The sequence below is a fragment of the Mytilus californianus genome, unplaced genomic scaffold, assembly GCF_021869535.1.
Source record: "Mytilus californianus isolate M0D057914Y unplaced genomic scaffold, xbMytCali1.0.p SCAF_2, whole genome shotgun sequence".
Classification (NCBI taxonomy): Eukaryota; Metazoa; Mollusca; class Bivalvia; order Mytilida; family Mytilidae; genus Mytilus; species Mytilus californianus.
In genome coordinates this window covers 81,657,619-81,681,710 of record NW_026262668.1, presented here as the reverse complement: position 1 = coordinate 81,681,710, position 24,092 = coordinate 81,657,619, and the positions used below count along the sequence as shown (strand labels likewise).

The following is a 24,092-nucleotide window of genomic DNA, read 5'->3' as shown; positions in this document are numbered from 1 at the left end:
TGTAAAGCAATCACAAAAGCTCAAAGTATTAGTCAGATGAACATTTAGTTCAAACAAGATTTGAGGCTTAATAAGGATTTAAAATAAGGGCCAGCAACTTTTTTTTTAAATGATTTATTTGCAGCTGCACCTGTGTTGATTCATCTCATTTCCATGGAAATTCTATTACTCTGCCAAACCCCCACATGTTAAAATCAAAATTTTGCATAATGTATATATTATAAATGGTGGAAAAGTATTCATAGTCATGGGCCAGAGTTAGGGGTACATGACAAATCACAATGGGTGTTATAAAACCAATATACATATACTTGACACAGATCATGACAGCAGACCTTACATTTCTGTGCTTCCAGTTTATTCAGTGTCCTCTATTGTCTTATTGTTGAGTGTTTTTTAAGGTGTTTTATATCTGTATGATTATGCTGAATGCATTGCTAGCACTTACCTTATCTACGAATGATGTGGTATTTAGTAATTCTCTGACAATAACTTCAACCAGATCTGATAACTGCAAAGTTCATCAATAAGATTATCATAGCAATACTTAAAAAGTTCATTTTCTCATTAAAATTTAATTCTTCATTTCAAAAGTTCAAAATCATATTATTATATCTTGTACTTTTATTATAAGATGAAGATTTACATGCAATCCCTTAATGATTATTCTAAAAATGCTTATATAAGAAAGTTAAGACAACAAGTATTCTGTGAGTATTGCATGGCAATACATAGTCCCCTATCGGTTAAAAATTCATTGCATTGGAACAAAATTCTAACTTGATCTATAACTTGTCATGGTGTAAACTATATAACAAATATCAAGTCAATATCTTCAAGCATGACGAAAAAAAGTGTTGAAAACTGATTATTTAAGTGAATTTTTTAAGTCCAAGGACAATAACTCTGCACAAAATCATCAGACTGGAACAAAATTCGAACTTGATCTGTAACTTGTCATGATAAAACTATATACCAATTTTCAAATCAATATCTTCAAGCATGACTAAAATAAAATGCTTCGCTGGGCGCAGCTTGATACGACCGCAGAGGTCGAACCCTGAACAGTTGGGGCAAGTATGGACACAACACTCAAGCTTGATACAGCTCTGAATTTGGATTGTGATTAAATATTTGACACAGCATAGGTTTCTGACACAGAAAGAATGTTGTCTAAGAACTTCAATTTTTTTAATTTACCTATTATGGTCCAATGTCCAAAATCAAAATACATGGTTAGATTCAGCATATCAAAGAACCCCATATATTCAATTTTTGTTGAAATCAATCAAAGTTTAATTTTGGACCCCAACTTGGACAAACTTGAAAACTGGTCCCATAATCAAAAATCTAAACACATGTTTAGATTCAGCATATCAAAGTACCCCAAGAATTCAATTTTTGTTAAAATCAAACTAAGTTTAATTTTGGACCCTTTGGACCTTAATGTAGACCAATTTAAAAAACGGGACCCAAAATTAAAAATCTAAAAACACGGTTAGATTTGGCATATCAAAGAACCCCAATAATTCAATTTTTGATGAAATCAAACAAAGTTTAATTTTGGACCCTTTTGACCTCAATATGAACCAATTTGATAGCAGGCCCACAAAATAAAAAATCTAAATACATGGTAAGATTCAGCATATCAAAGAACCCCATATATTCAATTTTTGTTGAAATCAAACAAAGTTTAATTTTGGACCCCAATTTGGACCAACTTGAAAACTGGGCCAAACATCTAAAATCTAAATACATGTTTAGATTCAGCATATCAAAGAACCCCATATATTCAATTTTTGTTGAAATCAAACAAAGTTTAATTTTGGACCCCAACTTGGACCAACTTGAAAACTGGTCCCATAATCAAAAATCTAAACACATGTTTAGATTCAGCATATCAAAGAACCCCAAAAATTCAATTTTTGTTAAAATCAAACTAAGTTTAATTTGGACCCTTTGGACCTTAATGTAGACCAATTTAAAAACGGGACCCAAAATTAAAAATCTAAATACACGGTTAGATTTGGCATATCAAAGAACCCCAATAATTCAATTTTAGATGAAATCAAACAAAGTTTAATTTTAGACCCTTTTGACCTCAATATGAACCAATTTGATAGCGGGTCCACAAATAAAAAATCTAAATACATGGTTAGATTCAGTATATCAAAGAACCCCAAGAATTCAATTTTTGATGAAATCAAACAAAGTTTAATTTTGGACCCTTTTGACCTCAATGTGGACAAAGTTGATAACGGGGCCCAAAAATCAAAAATCTAAATACATGGTTAGATTCAGCATATCAAAGAACCCCATATATTCAATTTTTGTTGAAATCAAACAAAGTTTAATTTTGGACCCCGATTTGGACCAACTTGAAAACTGGGCCCATAATCAAAAATCTAAATACATGTTTAGATTCAGCATATCAAAGTACCCTAAAAATTCAATTTTTGTTAAAATCAAACTAAGTTTAATTTTGGACCCTTTTGACCTTAATGTAGACCAATTTGAAAACGGAACCAAAAATTAAGAATCTAAATACACGGTTAGATTCGGCATATCAAAGAACCCCAATAATTCAATTTTTGATGAAATCAAACAAAGTTAAATTTTGGACCCTTTGGACCTCAATGTGGACCAATTTAAAAACAGGGCCCAAAATCCAAAAACTTAATACACGGTTAGATTCAGCATATTAAAGAACCCCAAGAATTCAAGAATAAAACCCCATTGAAATTGATCAAGAAATAAGCAATTTATACGAAGTATCTTCTTTTGCACAATACTGTGCAATTGAATATTTCTTGCTATTGTGCAATACTGTACAATTGACAATTTCTTGCTATTGCGCAATATTGTGCTATTGGATATTTCTTGCTATTGCGCAATACTGTGCAATTGAAGATTTCTTGCTATTGCGCAATACTGTGCAATTGAAGATTTCTTGCAATTGTGCAATACTGTGCAATTGAAAATTTCTTGCTATTGCACAATACTTATTATATAATAATTTACACATCCTGTTTGGTGTGTATCTCCTACCATATCATTATTATTTGCTTTTAAATATTAATCAGAAATAACCAACTTAAAATGGAAAATTTTAAAAGAAAAAAAAAAGGAAAAAAAGAAAAAAAAAAGAAAAAAAAAAATCCCCCCCCCCCAAATTTTTTGAACCCCCTTATGATTCATCACCCCCAAACTCAATCCCAGCCTTCCCTTTGTGGTATGGTACCTTGCAGTACAATTTCAGAGAGATCCATACACTTGAACACAAGTTATTGTCTGGAAACTAGAAAAATGCTTATTTTTGGCCCCTTTTTGGCCCCCAATTCCTTAACGTTTCGGGCAATTACCCCCAAACTCAATTCCAGCTTTCCCTTTGTGATATGGAACCTTGTAGTACAATTTCAGAAATATCCAAACACTTACACACAAGTTATTGTCATGAAACTAGAAAAATGCTTGTTTTTTGCCCCTTTTTTGGCCCCTAATTCCTAAAATTTTGAGGCAATTACCCCCAAAATCAATTACAGCCTTCCCTTTGTGATATGGAACCTTGTGGTACAATGTCAGAGAGATCCATACACTTACACACAAGTTATTGTCTGGAAGTTACAAAAATGCTTATTTTTGGCCCCTTTTTGGCCCCTAATTCCTTAACTGTTGGTACCATAACCCCCAAAATCAATCCCCACCTTCCTTTCGTGGTATTGAACCTTATGGTAAAATTTCATGGAGATCCATTCACTTAAACTAAAGTTAGAGTGCGAAAACCAATGTGTCTTCGGACGACGCCGGACGACGCCAGACGACGACGACGACGACGACGACAACGACGACGACGACGACGACGACGACGCCAACGTCATACCAATATACGACCAAAAAATTTTCAATTTTTGCGGTCGTATAAAAAGTGTGGAAATCTTATTATTTGAGTGAATTTATCAGCTTGAACAATATAAAAAAACTTCCATTATACATAGTATGAATATACCAAAATTCTAGTCAATATCAGAATGCATGACAAAACAAGAATGTGTCCATAGTACATGGATGCCCCACTCGAACTATCATTTTTTATGTTCAGTGGACCGTGAAATTGGGGTCAAAACTCTAATTTGGCATTAAAACTAGAAAGATCATATCATAGGGAACATGTGTACTATGTTTCAAGTTGATTTGACTTCAACTTCATCAAAGACTACCTTGACCAAAAACTTTAACCTGAAGCAGGACAGACGGACAGATGGACAGACAGACGAACGAACAAACAAACTGATGCACAGACCGAAAAACATAATGCCCCTCGGTGGGGCATAAAAATTCAGACAGCTGTTGTTTTTGCAACAATAGGATCAAGTCACTAAGTGGCCCTCATATTGTTCATCATCCTAGACAGTCTTTTTTGTTCCCATTTAACTTCCAGACTTAATCAAACTTAATAATTGAATTGACATACTAGTCTCTGAATCATTCTCACCTGATCAGGATGTGAACTTGCATGTATACAAAATAATCCACTGTCATCATAGGCATGGTTATAGCATGTGGCATTATGTATCCAATGGAATCTGTGAAAATAAAACCATAGTTGTAAAATATGGCACTATGAATCCAAAGGGAATCTGTGAAAATAAAACCATAGTTGTCAAATATGTCATTATGAATCCAAAAGGAATCAATGAAAATAAATGGGATATGTGTCCATGGGACACAGATAATGCCCACATTTGCATATAACGTTATAAAAGGTCATAACTCAAGAACTGTAAAAGTGACACTACCCAAATTTGAACTTGATCTGAGTTTTGTGGTAATAAGCATTGTTTATAAGTTTCATAACATTTAGTTGATGTAAACTTCAATTAGAGAACAGAAACGAAAAATTCAGCAATTTTTCCATTTTTAAAGGGCATAACTCTAGAACAGTAGAAGTGACGCCACCAAAATTCAATCTGTACCTGTGTTTTGTGGTAATCAGCATTGTGCATAAGTTTCATAACATTTGGTTGAGGCAAACTAAAGTTCATTTTGAAGTTAGAGAACAGAAACAAATATTTCAGCAATTTTGAGATTTGTAAAGGGGCATAACTCTAGAACGGTAAAAGTGACGCCAACAAAATTCAAACTTGATCTGTGTATTGTGGTAATTAGCATTGTGCATAAGTTTCAATACATTTGGTTGAGGCAAACTAAAGTTAGAGAACAAAAACTAATATTTCAGCAATTTTTCCATTTGTAAAGGAGCATAACTTTAGAACGGTGAAAGTAACACCACCAAAATTCAAACTTGATCTGTGTTTTGTGGTAATAAACATTGTGGATAAGTTTCATAACATTTGGTTGAAGCAAACTAAAGTTAGAGAACTGAAACGAAAAATTCAGCAATTTTTCCATTTGTAAAGGGGCATAACTCTCGAACTGTAAAAGTGATGCCACCAAAATTCAAACTCGATCTGTGTTTTGTGGTAATAAGCATTGTGGATTAAGTTTCATAACATTTGGTTGAGGCAAACTTAAGTTATAGAACAGAAATCAATTTTGGGACATACAGACGGACGGACAGATATGGATGGACAAGGGTAAACCTTAATGCCCCCTCAACCTTAGGAATTACTGAAAATAAAACCAAAGTTATAACACATGCATAATGCCATAAATAGAATATATAGAAAAAAATAAAACAGGAAATGATACTGAAATCCTAATACAAAACTGTTTCTCCAAATTTTGACTTTTTTACCTATTTCAATGTATTATGTCTGTTTGTTTTGCTCACACTTTGTTGTGAATATAATTGAATTCTATGTGACTGTCATACAAGTGAGAGGTTTAGCTAGCTAAGCTATAAAATTTGTAAGGGTTCCGCGGAACCCAGTGTCTCGCCTACTTTTGCTGTTAATCGCAGGCTCAACAAAAATGAGATGAGGAAAAAATTTAATAAAAATATTCCTCTCGATACAATTTTTTTATTTAAGAAGCTTCTGTCCAAGTTTGGTAAAAATCCAGGATAGTTTATGAATCTAATAAATGTTTTAAAAAATTTAACTGCAGACTGTATGTAATGTTAACTGGAAGAAAAACTAAGTCCATTTATAAGTAAAATATGGATAAACAAGTACAAAATTTTAATAAAAATTTACTTCTAGATACTAGCTTTTGATCATAAACAAACTTCTGTCCATGTTTGGTACAAATCCAGGATAGTTTAAGAAAGTTATTAAAATTTGAAAAACTTTAACCACAGAGTGAATGTAATGTTTCCTGGCAGAAAAACTAAGTCCATTTATAAGTAAAATACTGAAAAACAGGAATTTTTTTTAAAATTTACTTCTGGATACTATCTTATGATCATAAACAAGCTTCTATCCAAGTTTGGTAGAAATCCAGGATAGTTTGAGAAAGTTATTAAAATTTTAAAAACTTATACCACAGAGTGAATGTAATGTTTCCTGGCAGAAAAACTTAAGTCCATTTATAAGTAAAATATGGAAAAACAGGAATTTTTTTTTACAAAATTTACTACTGGATACTATCTTATGATCATAAACAAGCTTCTGTCCAAGTTTGGTAGAAATCCAGGATAGTTTAACCCTTTCACCAATAGCTGCCCAGACAGAAGCTACTCTGAGATGACGGCTTCCCTGGCTACTATTACTCAAGTGGGAGATCTTCATAATAAATGTCAATAAAAACTTGTCTGTAGTTATTTGTGTCTTTATTTCATTCATTAACACCATGTTATTAGTTTCGTTCATGTTTTGATAATTTTTTCTTCATAAAATATTCAAATTTTCAAATTTTCGGCATTATCTAGGTGAAATTGTCAAAATTCTGCTCTTTGACCCAAAATCGTCATTTTTTAACCCAAAACGGCAAAATTTTGAAAAATTTAATGAGGCTGTACAAATTTATTACACTGAATGATGTCCATTCCAATTGTTTTGTACATAAAACGACATTTTTATGTCAAAAAAGTATACTAGTTTGGCTTCAATTCTTCCATATTCTTTCAAACAAAATGTTCCCTCATTCAAATTCTCGTAAATTCCGTAAATTTCCTCAGAATTTGACACGGTTTTCAACAAACGGAAGCGCCATGTTTACACTTTCATCCGGGTATTCAACAAAGAAAGATAACTCGTGTTTGCACTGTTTTGACCGGGAAGTATAAAAGAGGTATTCCGTTCCGGTAAAACGGGACTCAACATCAACTGTCTGAAGCGTGAATCATGGTAAACCGGGACTCATCAGCGAAAAGGTTATGAAAGTTATTAAAATTTCAAAAACTTTAACCACAAAAGTGGAAGGCTCGACAAAAACCAGGTTTAATCTACCATTTTCTACATAAGGAAAAGACTGAACCAAGTCAGGAATATGACAGTTGTTTTCCATTAGTTTGATGTGTTTGTGTTGTTGATGGACTTTCCGTTTTGAATTTTCCTTCAGGTTTGGTATTTTTGTTATTTTACTTTTTTCTCAAAGTTTGTGATTTTTAACAATAATTTATTTCATTTCTCATTGTTCAACCCTAAAAAAATGCACCTTCACGTATGATGCACAATGACTGTACAAGTTGTGTTCCAGTCCTACTTAGTTAGTCATGGTTCATATTCATATCACATTAACATGTTCTTGTCCTGAATATGCATTTAATTTGCCACTGGACGTGAAACAGCCATCCAACATCATCATCATCATCATCATTAGACTGTCAGTAGCATTACACCATAGGTTATTTGGACTTTATAAACATGGGCCATCTTTTAGTCATGGGCATCTGTCCTTTTTACTTACTGGTATTGGAAAGTACCGAGTAAATTCCACCTTCTATAGATATATTTATATTATGAGTTCTGACCAGAAATCTGGAACTCACCTGTTTAATACATTAAGATATAATCTTGTATACATTCCCTTTCCAGGACCCCCAGCAGAGAATGATCCACCACCACCCATCATCATATTAAGTACACAAAAACTGATGAAGTCATCATCTTTGTGTGAACAACTTTCCAGACCAATTACAATATGTGCTAGTTCTGGCATTGGTGTTGGTCCTAAACTGACATTTGACAAATCTTTCTCCATCTGAAATATATTTAAATGTAATTATGATTTCTAAAGTATGGTAGTTTGTATATATATTTTCCAATTTTGTAGTTGTAATTTAGTGGTACTTCCCTCAAAACTTCTGATTTTTTATCTTAAAACAAGTGTACCTTGCCATTATTGCAAATGAAAGAAGCAAGTATCATACATGATGTAATGGTGATAGCCTGAAAAAGTTCGTACAGACAGCTGTCATACAAATACAATTGTAATTTTAATTTCATTTCTGTTAGTTTTGTTATCTTTTTCCTAACCAGCAGTACTGAGCTATTTGTCTGTGATTGACATTAAATCAGATTTCCACATTTGAAATTTGAAATTTGTATACTAGTACATTTTCAACTATGTGACATTGACTTTGTATGGAATGTAACTAACTATTGCTGGTTTTGTGTTTTACCACAGAGGAAATTTTGATTTATGTGGAAAACCTGATAACAATAAATCATTCTTGTCTTTTCTATATACAGAGAAGTATAAAATCTTTTTCATGAATGAGTATCATTTATAAATTGTAAACAGTTTGATTTAAAACCACATTTTACCTATTCAAATAATTTCATCAACAAACCATCAACCTTAAACAAGGAATGGAAAACTCTCACAAATCCAAGTACAAAATGTATAAATATTAAACATATTTTATTTCAAATTTTGAACCCTTGTGGGGCATAATGATACATAGAAAATAAGTGTTTAGTGTCTTTAAATATCAGCTGTATTTGTACGAGGCTAAAAAACAGAAGAAATGCAAGCTTCAACGAGACGAGTAAAGGAATACAGCTGATATTTAAAGACACTAAACACTGATTGTCTTTATCCTGCAATTTATTTTGTGCAATGCTGTTGCTTTTACAGATAGGAAAACACATATTAATTACAGGGGCCTCGGTGGCCGAGTAGTCTAAGTAGTTACTACTGTAATCACTAGCCAGTCAACACTGAGGTTGTGAGTTCGAACCCCGCTCGTGCGGTTGCACTCAACTCTAATCTTAATTGACTAGGATTGTCAGTTTTCCTATCGAAGGTCGTGGTCTTCTCCGGGCACCCCGGCTTCCTCCACCAATAAAAACTGGCTGCCACGAAATAGCCCAAAAGTGGTGTTAAAACACAAAAAATCAAATCAAATCATATTAATTACAGTTATTTTAGTTTTTAAAAATACCATTTTTAGTTTATTTCCCCTTGTTTCCTCAGTGTAGTAATATGAAAGGGAATTAACACAGTCAGCAGGCAAAAAAGAATCACACATGGTCATGTCAAAAATAAAATGCTTTAGCTGCATCATTATTCATTATAACAAAACAAGTAATTTAAACAGTAACTAATAATAACAAAACATTGTCCAACTTTTGACGAAAATGTTTGATGTTTCCTCTGCTTCAGAAATATCCAACGGCATAGACCTACACAGATAAAGACATGTATATCAAGTGTACCTTGCCATTATTGCAAATGACTGCTACAAATATCATACCATTACGTAATGATGACAGGCTGAAGATTTCGTACAGACAGATGTCATACAAATACAAATATACAGAGACAACTGACCACCACGTTAATGAAAGATATATTAAATTCTGGTCCTATTCTCTCCTGACTACTCACCAAAACTTTTCCACCAGTGTACTGTGCTAAGGAATTATCCACAGACATTTTCGTATCTATTAAGTTCTCTTGTTCAAACCATATTGGTTTGTATTTTTTCACAAAATGTTCTTTAGCTAATTCCACCATCTGTTCATGATCCATCCCAACACCAGCTAATACCATCCTCTCTGGTGTATGAAAATTCTTCATGTATGTGTATAAAATATTTTTTTCAATTTTATCAATGTTTTCTGGAGGACATCTGTGTGGTAATCCTAATGTATTACCTCTGAAAGCTGCCTGAAATTATAAATATAACATGTAATGTTTAAGGTAAAATGAATTATACATGTATGTCAAATAATTTCTAGGATAATGGCATTAAAAGGATTAATACCCCAATATAAATAGTTCTGCATGCAGTTCTAGGAAATTCTTTTGGGATTTAACAGACATGTAGAGAGAATTTAGATGGCTGGATGGCTATTTAACATCCAGTGGCAAATTGAATACATATTCAGGAAAAGGAACATGATAATTTGATATGAATATAGCCCATTACTTTTTACTAAGCCGACATGCTGAGCCAGATTTTTTAACCTGCTAGTTAAGTAAGGTAAGGTAAGTATTCTTACCCTAAACAGTGTGAGCAGACCAGTCTGCTCTTACTCTTAAATGCTGCATGCTTAGAGGAGAAGCAACAAATTCCAATTTTCAAGTATTTAGTCTGACGAGGTTGGGGATCAACCAACAACTATCACACTCAAGGCCAGCACACTACCACAATAAACTGAAGCAGTTAAGTTACTTTAGATAATTTTGGGACTATTCAATGCTCTTTAATTTAAATTATCCATTTCATTGGCCACTTGGTGAATTTTTCAATTGGAATGACCTCTGGGTTGACAATTCCTACTACTGTAAACCAGGAAATTTTCGTGCCGTCTTTTTTCACGATTCTCCAACCAAATCTATATTTGCGCAGTATTGAATTCGCGATATTCCGATGTCCTATATAAGTATTCTATAATAAATGATTTGGAAAGTAAACAATTTAACATGTGTCATAAGTCAAGAGATAAAATCAATCAGAAATCCTTTTTGTTGGTTTATCAATGTAAAAGTAGTTTAAAGTTATGAGTCATGTTTGCTTTTAAAAACACATACACAATAAACAAAGAAGAATGACATATTAGACTCATATTAAGAATGAATTAAATGTTGTTAGGATAATTGCTAATTAATTAATCGATCTTTTGATCTGATTAGTCTGTGTAGCAGATATAATGAGGTAATCCTTGTAAAACTGATTGACAGCTGTTTACATATTTGAAACAATTGTTATAACAATATCCGTAATATTCGCTTACTTGAGATGTCTACCATGTTAATTAGGCTAACATGAGTTAAATTGTGATTTCATACATTGCCTTTCATTTAGAAATACATTTAAAGTTATGATTTTCGGTATAGATCTTTGGTGTGTAAAACTGGTGTTATGCAGTAGTCCTGTACATATTCTATTCATATACGTTCATGTATGGTCTTCATCTTATGAATCAGCTTTCCTTGAAATATTCACCGCTGTTTTATTTTCGGGTTTCAACTCTTACCACCAAAAAAAGCGAAAATAAAACTGCCGAGGAAACTTCCCTGTTTACAGTATAAATGACCACAAGTATGAGTTCTCTAAATATATTACCTGATAAATAATTTCCTGTAAATATTACCTGATGAATCATTTCCATTAGAATGGGTTCTGGATTGGGATCTAACTCCATACCCTGAATATGGAACCCTACTGCCATCTTAGCATCTTCTAACTAAAAAAAATCAAAGACTTGCATTTTTTAGCTGTCATCATTGCAAAAATCTTAATAAACAATTAAACTCAATAGAAGCACATATGAGCAACAAAAAATATTACACTCCTAAGTGATAACCAGTAGTTATCTAGTAATACATATAATACTTAGATTAAGTTATCTGATAGTGTTTGCTAGTTACCTCTTAATGTTCCATAAGTGTTAGCTTGATATGTTATATGGTTAAACAGTTGTTATCTAATTATGTTGATCGGTTAACCACTTGTTATCTATTGGTGTTAGCTGTTTAGTCAGTGTTATACAGTGATGTTCTGATCTGTCATTTTAAGCAATCAGTTCTGTCTTCTTTTGGTCAATTTTGATTACTTAACAAATTATCAAAAATAATAAACTAAATACAGAAATTAAACCTCTCAATATTTTAAGCACTTACATGTGCTCTCATTGCACATTCTTGTTACAAAAGAAAGATGAAATGGTTAGGTCTAAAAAATTAATAAAATCAAATAAGCAATGTAGGGTGTTTGAAGTTCCCTCTGGGGATTTCACACCAAGAAACATAAAATGGATGATTATCATGTGGCAGCACTATCTTGAAATACAAAAGGTACATAGCGAATGAACAATATTTTTTATCTTCTAATGATCTGACCTGTGTAATTTATGCTTGAGAATATTTTAAATTGATAAAAATTATTTTTGCATGAAGGAATAACAATAGCAGTATACATAATTACTAAATGATGTAATACTTTTAGAATACATTTCAATCATGATATAAATATTCTTGACAATAACTATAAAGCCTAATCATATGTCAAGATCATTGAATTTCTTTGTACAACTGTATCATAATTAAAAGATGTTTTTGGCTTAGGATAAAAAAGGAACTGAAACACTAACAATATTATTTTTATTATGGGTGTGTGCCAAAGATATCAAACCTATTTAATAGTGAACAGTTATCTTATATAATAACACAATTTTGACATGATATGGATGACATTGAAAAGTTTAATAAAATCAAAATCCATTTTAATCCATTTCACAGCAAATTCAATCTGAGATAAATATGTTTATTGTATAAAATGTTTTATTCATGTCAAATAAGGAGATATCAAGAGGCAAATAAAAAATCACAAGTTCAAAAGAGTACAGTAATACAAAAACAAAGCCAAACAAAATATTTCACAAAAAACTAAAGATAAACACATAACCAACTTAAATCAAAGACTGCACTCAAGTGAATAGGAAGGTTTGTAGTTGCTTCAATAAGGACTGTCCACTGTTTTACTCATTTGTAAATTGGATGATAACAAGAATGCATGATTTGTCATGCTAGGCATTACCAGATTCTTAGTTCAAAGTATCAGAAAAGAAGTAATTGTCCAACAGATTTTTACAACTCAACAGTCAAACTGCTGACCAAATATGAAGTTATTTTGTTTAGTAGTTTCTGAGAAAGGTGTGACGAAAATAATTTTTTTCATTCAACATAATAAAAAATTCATAGTATTTGCAAACAGGAAGTAGGTGTTTGAAAGGTCAGAAAAGTGTGCACATGTTACAACCCATCACCGTCAAGCTACTGATTGGGTGAAATAATGTGTAGGAATGAAAAAATTGCCTCCAACTTAGTATAACCCGGCCTTTTTTTTTAAATTCAACTTTTTTTACCAACCTCTTGAGCTGTTATAGTGGGTCTGTTTATAACTTCTGATAAGATATTAACTACTGCTTGCAATCCTCTAGTTTCTGCTGACATGGCATAAATTAATGTGTCCCTGAAAGATCATTTAAAAAAATATTATAAAAAAAAATATCTTTAAAAAAATTTATTGTTATTTGAAAAATATTTACAGTTTAAGTCTATTCTTTGTAAGATATAAACATGAACTTCCTTTCTATTGAAGAAAAAAAGTCCTTGTTGCATGATCAATCATTAACCAAATCTTTAGTGTTGTTCAGGAAAAGTAATATAACCCTAATATCAAAACTAAATAATTCAGTATAATACATAATACATGTAATATATTAGATAATTAATAAATCTCAACTTTTTTTTAAATACACCAAAGGCTATAAGAAATTTCACATAATCATATTTATAAGTATAATAAGTAAAGTAAATATTCTACTATTAAAATGACTTAATAAATTTATTCATTCAAGCAATCATCATCTTGTGTTATTCAAGTCAGAAAACAGCTCATTTTATTAACCAAAAAATAAAAAGCAAATCAATTTGATTCTCTCCCTGTGGAATCTGGATGCATTGGAACATATACCTAATGTACATCCAATACTATGTTTTCTTGAATATTCGTCTTTCCTCACATTTTGGCAGTCAGTACATAAATGTGTTATAAGTTCTTGAAAGATTTTATATTGTTCAGAATAAGCTTGCTTTTGATAAGACTTTTATAATAAAAATACAAATAAAAATGTGTCATCACAAGCATTCAAATATTAGACAAAAAATAGATTTTTTAAAAACAGGTTTCTGGCATTCATTCTGTATACTTTGTAATCTAAATTCCATTACATATATTATCCAGTGTATGTGCAAATAACTATTTGTAATAAAATAAAAAAACCCTGACAATAAGAAATAATTGGAGAATGTGTCCATGGGACACAGATGATGCCCCCACTTGCATATAATGTTATAAAGGAACATAACGCAAGAACGATAAAAGTGACGCTACTCAAATTCAAACTTGATCTGAGTTTTGTGGTAATAAGCATTGTGTATAAGTGTCATAACATTTGGTTGAGGCAAACTAAAATTAGAGAATGGAAATTAATTTTGGGACGTACGTACGGACGGACAAGTGTAACACTTAGTGCCCCCTCTGCTGCGGTGGGGGAAAAACATCAAAATCCCTACATATAACATGCCAAATTTTATACTGATTATGATATATGTGATTTTTTTTTTTTACACAACCTTGACGATTGACAATCACAAATGCCACCATGTTTTTCCAATTCCTGTAAAATCTTGTCTTTATCTGTAAACTGTGTTGTTGACTAAAATGAAAGTGTAATTATCATCAATATATGTATACATTATTATTTTCCAAAGCGGTAAAAATGTTGGTATTCAAAGTTTTATTTTTAATTATACTGTAATTTACAATAAAAACCTAAAATACAGTACTGTTATCTGCATTTTCATACAACTTTACAAGTAATTAGTTTTTTCCACCTTTTAAGGAAAACCTACTGCAACAGTATTTATCTCGTTCTGCCGTAAAAATATATTTGTCTCCTCTTTGATATAATTGCCTCTTCTTAGATGAAGGGAGACATCTTTTTCAGAAGTATTTCTTCTTTTTGTTCTCCTTCTTGTTCTGCTTCTGATTTTCTTTTATTCTGAGTCATAACCTTTTTAACTTTTGGCAATGAATTATTTTATTATGATATTCAGTATGAAGGTACATTACAATAAGACTTTGCATCCTGTTTTATCAAAATCTTCATGTGACCTCGACATTTGACCTAGAGGTCAAATAATTCAATTTTTGTTTACATTTTTTGTCATTACTTGTTTATCCTTTTGACATTTTACACATGGGATCACCACCCCAAAACTCAGAGTTGAATATCAAGGAAATCTTACCTTGACCTCAAAGACAAATAATTGATGGGTAAGGGTTTATCCCAGGGGGTTACTCATATAATAAACTGTGAAATATCTCTTAAAATATATATATTCTTAATAGCAATGACATGTCCTTTCTGGTTTATCATAGGTTTTGCCCCTCGGGACATGACCCACTCTCCATTTCAATAATTGTATTATTTCTTGAAAACTGTTCAGATTCCGACCTCTGAACCATATAATTTGAAGACTGTGTTTTGCAGTCTAGAAGTCATTTGGTTATGTTTATGTTGGGTTGCTGTCTCAGTGGCATATTTCCCACATCTCCTTTTATTCATATATATTTTGAATTACCATTAGTTTTTGATACATGGAGTCATGTCCTGCCCCTCTCATATTACCATGATTGGTAATAAAGTATGTTGTTGGTGTTGTTGTTGTTATTATTTTTTTTTTTTTTTATCTAAAATCTGATTTATTGCACTATTGCTGTTATAATGAATACCATGTCTACAGCATTTGACAGGGCACCCCTGTAGGATTAGTTTTACTGAACAAACAGGGAGATTGCTCAGTACATTAATAATAATAAATTGTAAGATTTACATTCTATGTATCAATACAACAGATTACTTCAGAAATTAATTTCCGGAAAAATTACAATCGTGGACCGCTTTGACTCTGTATATGTTAGTTGACCTGGTCATGACCTGTTGATCAACGATCATACGATGGAGGCAAGCTAACTGGCGAAGCTGCTTGTACTTATTATTAATTATGTAGGTATACATACTTGGTTGCGAATTGATGTGTTTATATCAGTTTAGTTATTTGTGAATATATGATTTAAAAAAGAAGTAAGGCTGCTTTTAGGATAATTGGGGTTTAATGTTTTATCACTGATCATGATCATGACGAAGTCCACAACACGTGGTCTAAAGATTAAATAATGATGAGACACATGTATTGCTGAATAAATATAGCATATAACATATATGCATAAAATAATAATTATATGTACAAGCTTATTTCTTTCAAAATGTTACCATGTTTAACTCCTGTTAGTGTCGAAATATTTAAATAGTTCAAAAAATCTTTTTTGAACAGGGCATATACATCAAGATTTGTAGTTTTATAATTTGAAATGTGAGTACACTTGTGAATGGAAAATGTAATGAGTGTTACCAAAAGATTTATGTCATAATAATTGATGTCCCAGATTTTATATCCTACTATGAGATTTCTGTAGTTTAGGATATGATGACCAATTTTAACTTTATTTAATAGTATTTTGATCTTTTCCCAAAAAGCTTCAAAGTATTGACATTCCAGAAAAAAATGTTTATAATCTTCTGTTTCATTACATAAGTCACATTTACTGTCTTCTTTTATCTTCCATTGAAAGAGCAGTTGTTTACAAGGAAGGATATGATGCAACAATTTCCATTTAAATAGTTTTAATCTGTTATCTTTTAAATAAGTAAATACGAAATTTAGCATTGATTTAATTGGGATTAAAGAATCTAAATTTAGTACACGTTTCCATTTTAAGAAACCTGAAGGTATGTCTTCATTTCTACTATTAATGTGTGTGTATATCTGTTTTGTTACCATTGCTTGTAAATTTGTCATCTTATTTTTTTCTTTTGTCTTAATACAAAGGTTAAGTTTATTTTTTACTTTTGATTTTATTGATTGATCTGATTTAAGTGTCTTGAGCCATTCATTTGGTATAGCATATTTAATTTTTGAAATTTCAAACATTAAATTGGATTTTGAGGGTATTTTATTAGATATTATATCTTGAGAGATGTTACCATTCTGGTCAATAATATCATTAACATACATAATACCTTCTTTTATCCATTTTATAAAAATTAAACACTTTCCTTGAAACTTTATCATTTTATTTCCCCATAAGATTTGTTGTCTAATGTTTTTAAAATTCATCGTGAGTTTGGTGTTATTTAAATTTTGTACTTTGAACCAGGTTTTTACAATTTCTAAGTAGAATTTTGGTAAAGTTTTATGTAGGTTTTGTATGGAGTAAATGTTATCTGGATTCATGTAAAGTAACATGAAATTAGCACCAAATTTATTGAAGTAAAATGTTGGAATCACTTTCCAGTTAGCAAAATTATCTGCAGTTAGTCTTTTAATCCATGCTATTTGTAGTGCAGTTATATAATTGTCTATATCTGTCATCTTAAGACCTCCATCAGTAGTATCTTTACTTAATATGGTTCGTTTTACTTTTTCTTTTTTACCATCCCATATAAAATTATAAATAAGGGTTTTAAACTGTTGAATAAATTCATGTGGTAGGTTTGTGACTGAAGCCAAATATGTAAGGTTTGGTATAAGAAGAGATTTTACAATTGTTATTTTACCTATCATTGTAAGATTTCTTTTTTTCCAATTACTTATTAATTTATCACATTTTTGTATTATTTTTTCAGTATTAAGCTTATCACATTCAGCTCGATTTGTTCCAAAATAAACTCCTAGACTTTTTATTGGTCCTTTATTCCATTTTATGTTTTCAAACTTATCTTTACAGTGTTTTAATTTTCCTAACCAAATGCCCTCTGTTTTTGATCTGTTAAGTTTTAAACCTGATAGTGTTCCAAAGATTTCAATAATATTAAGAGTGTGACATACTTCATTTTTTGATTTTAGAAAAAGTGTTGTGTCGTCAGCTAATTGTGAGATCTTTAAACTATGTGTTTTAGTATCTAGCTTAATTTGAAAACCTTTGATGTTGGTGTCTTGTCTTATTCTGCAGGACAAAATTTCTACGGCAATAACAAAAATCAGGGAACTTAACGGGCAGCCTTGCCTAATACCGCGCTTAATGTTGTATGACGATGAGACCCACCCATTGTTTAACATACAACCTTTTATATCTTTATACAGAGTTTTAACCCATTTTATAAAAAGATCTGGAAGTCCAAATTTCTTTAGTGCTTCATACATAAATGGCCATTCCAATGAGTCAAAAGCTTTGGAAAAATCTATGAAGAGCATTGCTCCTTCAATATTATAGTATTCTGCATGGTCTATTATGTCTTGAATCTGACGAATGTTGAAACCTATATACCTATTTTTTATGTAACCATTTTGGTCACTATGGATAATTTTAGTTAGTATTGGCTTAAGACGTAATGCTAAAGAATATGCCATAAGTTTTGTGTCAACATTGAGTAAAGTAATTGGTCTATAGTTGTCCAAAAGAAGAGGGTTTCCTTTCTTATATAATAAAGAAACTACCCCTATTTTTTGTAGTGTGCTCATTTCTTCTTTTTGATAGCATATGTTAAATACTTTTACAACAATTTCTTTTAAATTTGTCCAGAAGGTTCGATAAAATTCTACACTGAGCCCGTCAATACCTGGTGATTTATTTAATTTCATGGATTTAATAGCTTCTGTACATTCATTTATAGTAAGCTCCCCTTCTAGATTTTGAGTTTCCTCCTGAGAAAGAGTTTTATCTACTTTTGTTTCTTTTATATATTTTTTTATTTCATTTTCATTAGGATCTGTACTTTTATATAAGTTTTCATAAAAGTTTTTTTCTAACTTTAGAATTTCAGATGAATCTGTTATAGTTTCTCCTTTTTCATTCGAAAGGGCAGAAATATTTTTACGAGTTTGTCTGGATTTTTCAAGGCCTATAAAAAAATTTGTGTTTTTTTCTCCTTCTTCTGTCCATTTTACACGCGATCTAACCTGAGCTCCCTTTGCTTCATTTATGTAAAGGTTTTCTAGTTTTTTCTCAACATTGTTTATTTTATTTTGAACATTATTATCCTGGAAGTTTTCTACATTTTCATTCAATTTTTTTAATGACAGTTCTAATTTAATTATTTCATTTTTATTTTCAGCTTGTTTTTGCCTGCAGTATTTTATGGTTATGTCCCTTACTTCAGCTTTAAAAACATCCCACTTAACTTGAGGATCTAAAGCCTTTGTAAGTATTTTTTGTTTGTAAGTTTGAATCAAATTATTAATGAGATTTTGATATTGTATGTCGTTCAGTATACTATTATTAATTTTAAAGAAACCTCTGCCTCTGCTTTGTGCTTTGTGTCGTAACTTTAACGAAATTGCTTGATGATCAGTGTAAGAAATAGCAGCTGGTCTAATATCTGCTGCTGTAATATGTGGTCTTATGTCGGAGCTGATAAGAAAATAATCTATCCTGCTTGCTATGTTAAAGTTATTTTTCCTTCTCCAGGTAAACTGTGTTTTGTTTGGGTTAACTTCTCTCCATATATCAATTAACTTATGTTTCTTTATTAACTGCTTTAAACTATTTACAGGTTTATTAAATTTTTGTGTACTCGTACTTTTTCTGTCCTTTTCAGTCAGACTTTCGTTTATATCCCCTCCAAGTATTAAAATACCTAATCTGTTATTCTCAATTAAGTTGCTTATTTTTTTAAAGAAAGAATTTCTATTTCTTTGTATATTTGGTGCATATACATTTACTAAAGTGAAGATGTTATTATCAAGTTCAACATTAATTAAAATAAACCTACCCTCTTCATCTTTAGTTTCATTTATTATTTTGTGATTTATATTATCTTTAATTAAAATTGAAACACCTCTAGATTGGGAATTGCCAAAGCTGTGGTATATCTTACTTTTAGTTTCACTGTTTATTGTATTTATGTTTTTATCAATGAAATGGGACTCTTGAATAAACAAGATGTCACATTTTTGATTTTCACACCAGATATGTAGTCTAACTCTTTTTTCTTTTTGTCCTAACCCTTGGCAGTTCAAGGAGCAAATATTTAAATTATTACTCATCTAAATTAGAAACTATTCATGTATTAGCAAAGATTTCTACATAGATATACATCGATATCTTAACTAACTGTTCTAAGTTGTTGTATACAATACAAATAAAAGTATAATAGTAGGCATACATAAGTGTATATAATATACGTGTGTCATAAAAATATTGGTTTTTACAATAATACAGTTCTACAGTTCTCTTTGACCTTACTTTGTGCTGTAAACTTGATAGATTTATGTATGTTTTTACTTTTTTCAAAGGTGTAGAATGTACATGTATGTGTATAGGAGATTGATTTTCAGAAATTACTTTTTCTATTTTCAGATATTTGGATTGTTCAGTAAGGATTGTTCGAGCACTCAACGACATTATAACTATGAATATTCACTTAAAGCTGTGTGTGTCATGTGTTTTAAAACAATACTGTTCTGTACCTGTAGTGAATATACTGCGTCAAAAGGATTAACATAGCTAGTTGAGGAGTGTTTGTGTCTGGATAATATGGTGCAAAGATATATAAATGTATTTAGTTTTGTACTTCCCGTGTGTGATGCGGTATATGGTGGTGTACTAGTTGCGTACCATATGTGCAATTTCGTAGGAATATTTAATGGTTGATATACTTTCCATGTATCCTTGTTTAAATTGCAGAAAAAAGAAGATTCGTTTATACAATCAATGCATAAATACACTTTGATGATGAGCTGAATGAAACTTACGCAGCATATTGAAGTGAACAGTAGAACTAATGATCGTTTGTTTACTAGTAAATAAAAAATTTCTCTTTTCATAGGTTTATTGCTTGTTTTATAATTAGCTGGTTCTTTCAGACAAATATTTTTGTTGATGTTTTGAGAATAAAATCTCTCATACCTATAAGTTAAATTAAACATTACACTATTTTCTATTTCTATATCGTCAATTGAGAACATATGATCCAAGGTTGTATCATATTCCTCTCTTTGATTGGTTAGTATACTATTCTTATCAACACAAATACAAAATATGGAAGATAAGCCATTTTCATTTTCAATATCATCATTCGAACACATATAATCTAATATTATATCATATTCTTTTTTTTGTTTTTTTACATAATGAGTAAAAGCAATGAAAAAACATAAAATGAAAACACTATTTATGTTTACCATAACATCAATCGAACACATACAATCTTTTATTGCAAAATGCTCTTTTTTTTCTTTTTTTTTACACTGTAAATAAAAACACAGAAAGAAAGTAAATATATACAAATGTTCATGAAATTAGCTAGATAATTATACTATTTAATGTATATAAAGTGTATGTACATTTAGTTGTGATTGCTGATAGTTAGGGTCCCTTAGGTTTCTGAATATTTGATGTGCGTTCATGAATTTGGTCAGTTGGTGTTGTTGCTGGGCGTTTGTCTTTACGACCATCCGGTGTTCCAACATTGTCGTTCCCTTGGAAGTGAAAGAATAATGTTGGTTGAGTAGGATTCTCCTCGTTGTCTTTATTCAGTTGTTGTTGACCGTCTTTTTTGCCGGACTTTTTTTTAGCTTTAGCTTTTGCTTTTGCTTTTTTAATTTCATTGTTATGTTTAGCTGCTGAATTGCCTTGGTGTTCAGGCTCATTCATATCATGAGCTGCATCACTTTTATTTGAAGCATTATAGCTGAAACTTGCGCTTGTGAGATTGAAATCTTTTAAAAAAGACGGAGACTGATTAGTGGTTCCAATATTTGTAGTGTTTGTTTGTTTATTTTTAGTTATATTCTCGTCTTCACTTGTCAAATCTTCTGATTCTGGTTCATGTATGCCATTATTGTTGACATTGACTGGCTGGTCTTGGGCGTTGTCACTTGTGGTCCCGAAATTGGGACACTCAGCTTTTTTATGTCCGGGATTATTACATGATGTACATACCCATTGATTTGGACAGTCTCTGAGCCTGTGCCCAGTTTGCAGACATTTGTTACATGTGAGCTGAGAAGAATCAGTTTTCTGCTCTTTGTGTAACAAAACAGCCATATATTTACCGATTCTTAGGGTTCTAGGCAAGACTTTTTCCATAGGTTCACAGTATAGTATCCTGTCACCTGTTTGGCAATTGGTGAGTAAACCGTCAACTCTGAGTCGCTCTCTGTCTAATGTGTGGACTATTCCTCCTAGATTTTCTACCGCCCTCGTAATCTGTCCATCCTCAGCAGAGCAGGGGATGTTCTTAACTCTAACACGCCAGTGATAAGGTTTGTCGTGATCATATACCTTTGAATTAGGATTGTGTGTATAAATTTTCAAAAGTTTTTTCCTTACTACCAGTCCCTGTTGTTATTATATGTTGTTCAAATATTTGTACAACTGTCCAGATGTCAACCTCTAAACCATATATATTCTAAAATAACATTTCAAGACCTTTCTAGTGTACCATAGATTTCATTCACATGGTCCATGTCCTCCCACATATCATAAATTGTTAATGTATGAAAAATAGTATGTCCTATGACAAAAATTTTCGATACTAGAATGTGTTTGTTGTGCCTTTCCTTTACCCTATGTCTTCTATAGATGAAGGAAAAGGAGGGGGCATGCTTAAACAGTTCCTCATATAAACTGTTATACTTTTGTCATGTATTCAAATTTCCTATTGCAATTTCACTGTTTAGAAATTGATCTTGCCATTTGCACTATTCATAAAGTTAACATCCTTTTTTTTTTTTAAATTAGTCTTTTTTTCTTGCAGACAGATATCAAAATGTATGATTTTAAGGCAGCTTTAAATGTTATACCAATCAAATTGTCCATATATACTGGGAATGACTGTTTAAACCTCAAATTAAATGTCCTCTATGTTTTTATTATAATTTACAACAAATACCAGTACTGGCTTGAAAATTTATCTTTAGCATAAAAAGCAGAAGAAACTTAAAGTATAAAACTCACTCCAAAAGCTATTTTTTCTAAAAAATGTGATATACCAGATGGGTAAGCTACTTCATAACGGGATCCTGAGTTAATCAGCACTGAAATAAAAAGAAAATATAGATCAAAGAACAATACAATAGCAAATTAGTACATGTACTGATGCATAAGGTAGACATGTTACCCCAACCAGAGATAAATCATACTCCAAAACAACCTGTCTTTACCCTTATTCCCAAATAATGCATGCTCAAATAGCAAATCAGGATAATTTTCATTTCACTTCATGATGTTTAAATTAAGATAACATAGGAGAGTTTTATCTTAGATGTTTTTTTTCTTTTTGTGTTGTTGGGTTGCTGAATCAGTGATGTACAAAAAATGTATACTCCACAATTCCTTGTATCATGTGTATTCGTAATACAAATGCATATGTTTTTTAAATGTTCCATTATTTTAAAGGAATTGTCTAATTAATGAAAATATTCAAAACACACTGCAGATATAAGATTTTCTTGATAGTCTTCTTATTCCTGTGTACATCTTGGTGTATACTGCCTTCAATTGTTGAATATTTTGTAATAGTTTGTACAAACATACTTAAGATATTCCTTTATCACTTTTGCTTTGACATCAAACTTTCTTCTATGAACCAATTGTGAATGAGTTTGCATACTGGTATAGAGTCTCTACGAATGTTGGTAAAAAAAAATTTATGTTGTTAAGCAAAAATTTACCTCCTACTGTGCAAAACTGTCCAAAAACATTCTCTGTAGCCACTGTCAGACCATTATCTAAAACTGTTACTTGTGTCTCATTCTTACTAGCCTTTACTGAAGTAAATCTAGGAGGAGGTAATCCAGGAATTGGTTGAGACAGAGGTACATTTGCGATATCCCCAGTACCATTACTGTTTAAAGGGTTACTGCTAAAGGACCTTCTTCCTGATCTGAAAAATATAAACAAAAAATTAAAAATAAACTATGTCAAACTTGATTAACTATCCGATTATTTTACATACTTTTATAGTTCAGTTTCAAATAATCTTCAGTTCACAATTTTTGTATTATGCATAGTATTCTTCAATTTGTAAGTGTGTTTAAAATTCTTCCAGTCAGAGGCCTGAGCCTGGCGTTTGAAGTTTTTCTTAATCACAGACAATCAACTTGCAATAAATAGACACTATAAAGTTTACAACTATTCTAATCCAGTGAGAAAGACTGACTTGTCA

At 31.3% G+C, this 24,092-nt stretch overlaps 1 protein-coding gene and 1 long non-coding RNA gene across 2 annotated transcripts in view; one reads left to right on the top strand and one right to left on the bottom strand.

The window, feature by feature from the left end:
- The window catches only part of LOC127728303 (mitochondrial-processing peptidase subunit alpha-like), a 31,300-nt gene that overhangs the window by 3,289 nt on the left and 3,919 nt on the right, over window positions 1–24,092 (bottom strand). The window contains exons 2-10 of the mRNA XM_052235644.1: window positions 23,599–23,810; window positions 22,883–22,962; window positions 14,494–14,576; window positions 13,225–13,327; window positions 11,448–11,540; window positions 9,736–10,017; window positions 7,892–8,103; window positions 4,493–4,583; window positions 449–511 (exon numbers count right to left, since the gene is read on the bottom strand). Of these exons, the coding sequence (XP_052091604.1) occupies window positions 449–511; window positions 4,493–4,583; window positions 7,892–8,103; window positions 9,736–10,017; window positions 11,448–11,540; window positions 13,225–13,327; window positions 14,494–14,576; window positions 22,883–22,962; window positions 23,599–23,810 (1,219 nt within the window). The remainder of the gene's footprint in view (window positions 1–448; window positions 512–4,492; window positions 4,584–7,891; window positions 8,104–9,735; window positions 10,018–11,447; window positions 11,541–13,224; window positions 13,328–14,493; window positions 14,577–22,882; window positions 22,963–23,598; window positions 23,811–24,092) is intronic.
- On the top strand, window positions 15,755–20,745 carry LOC127728352 (uncharacterized). The gene is made up of 3 exons (XR_007994088.1): window positions 15,755–15,929; window positions 19,038–19,123; window positions 20,282–20,745. It is a non-coding gene; the product is annotated as an uncharacterized LOC127728352 (long non-coding RNA).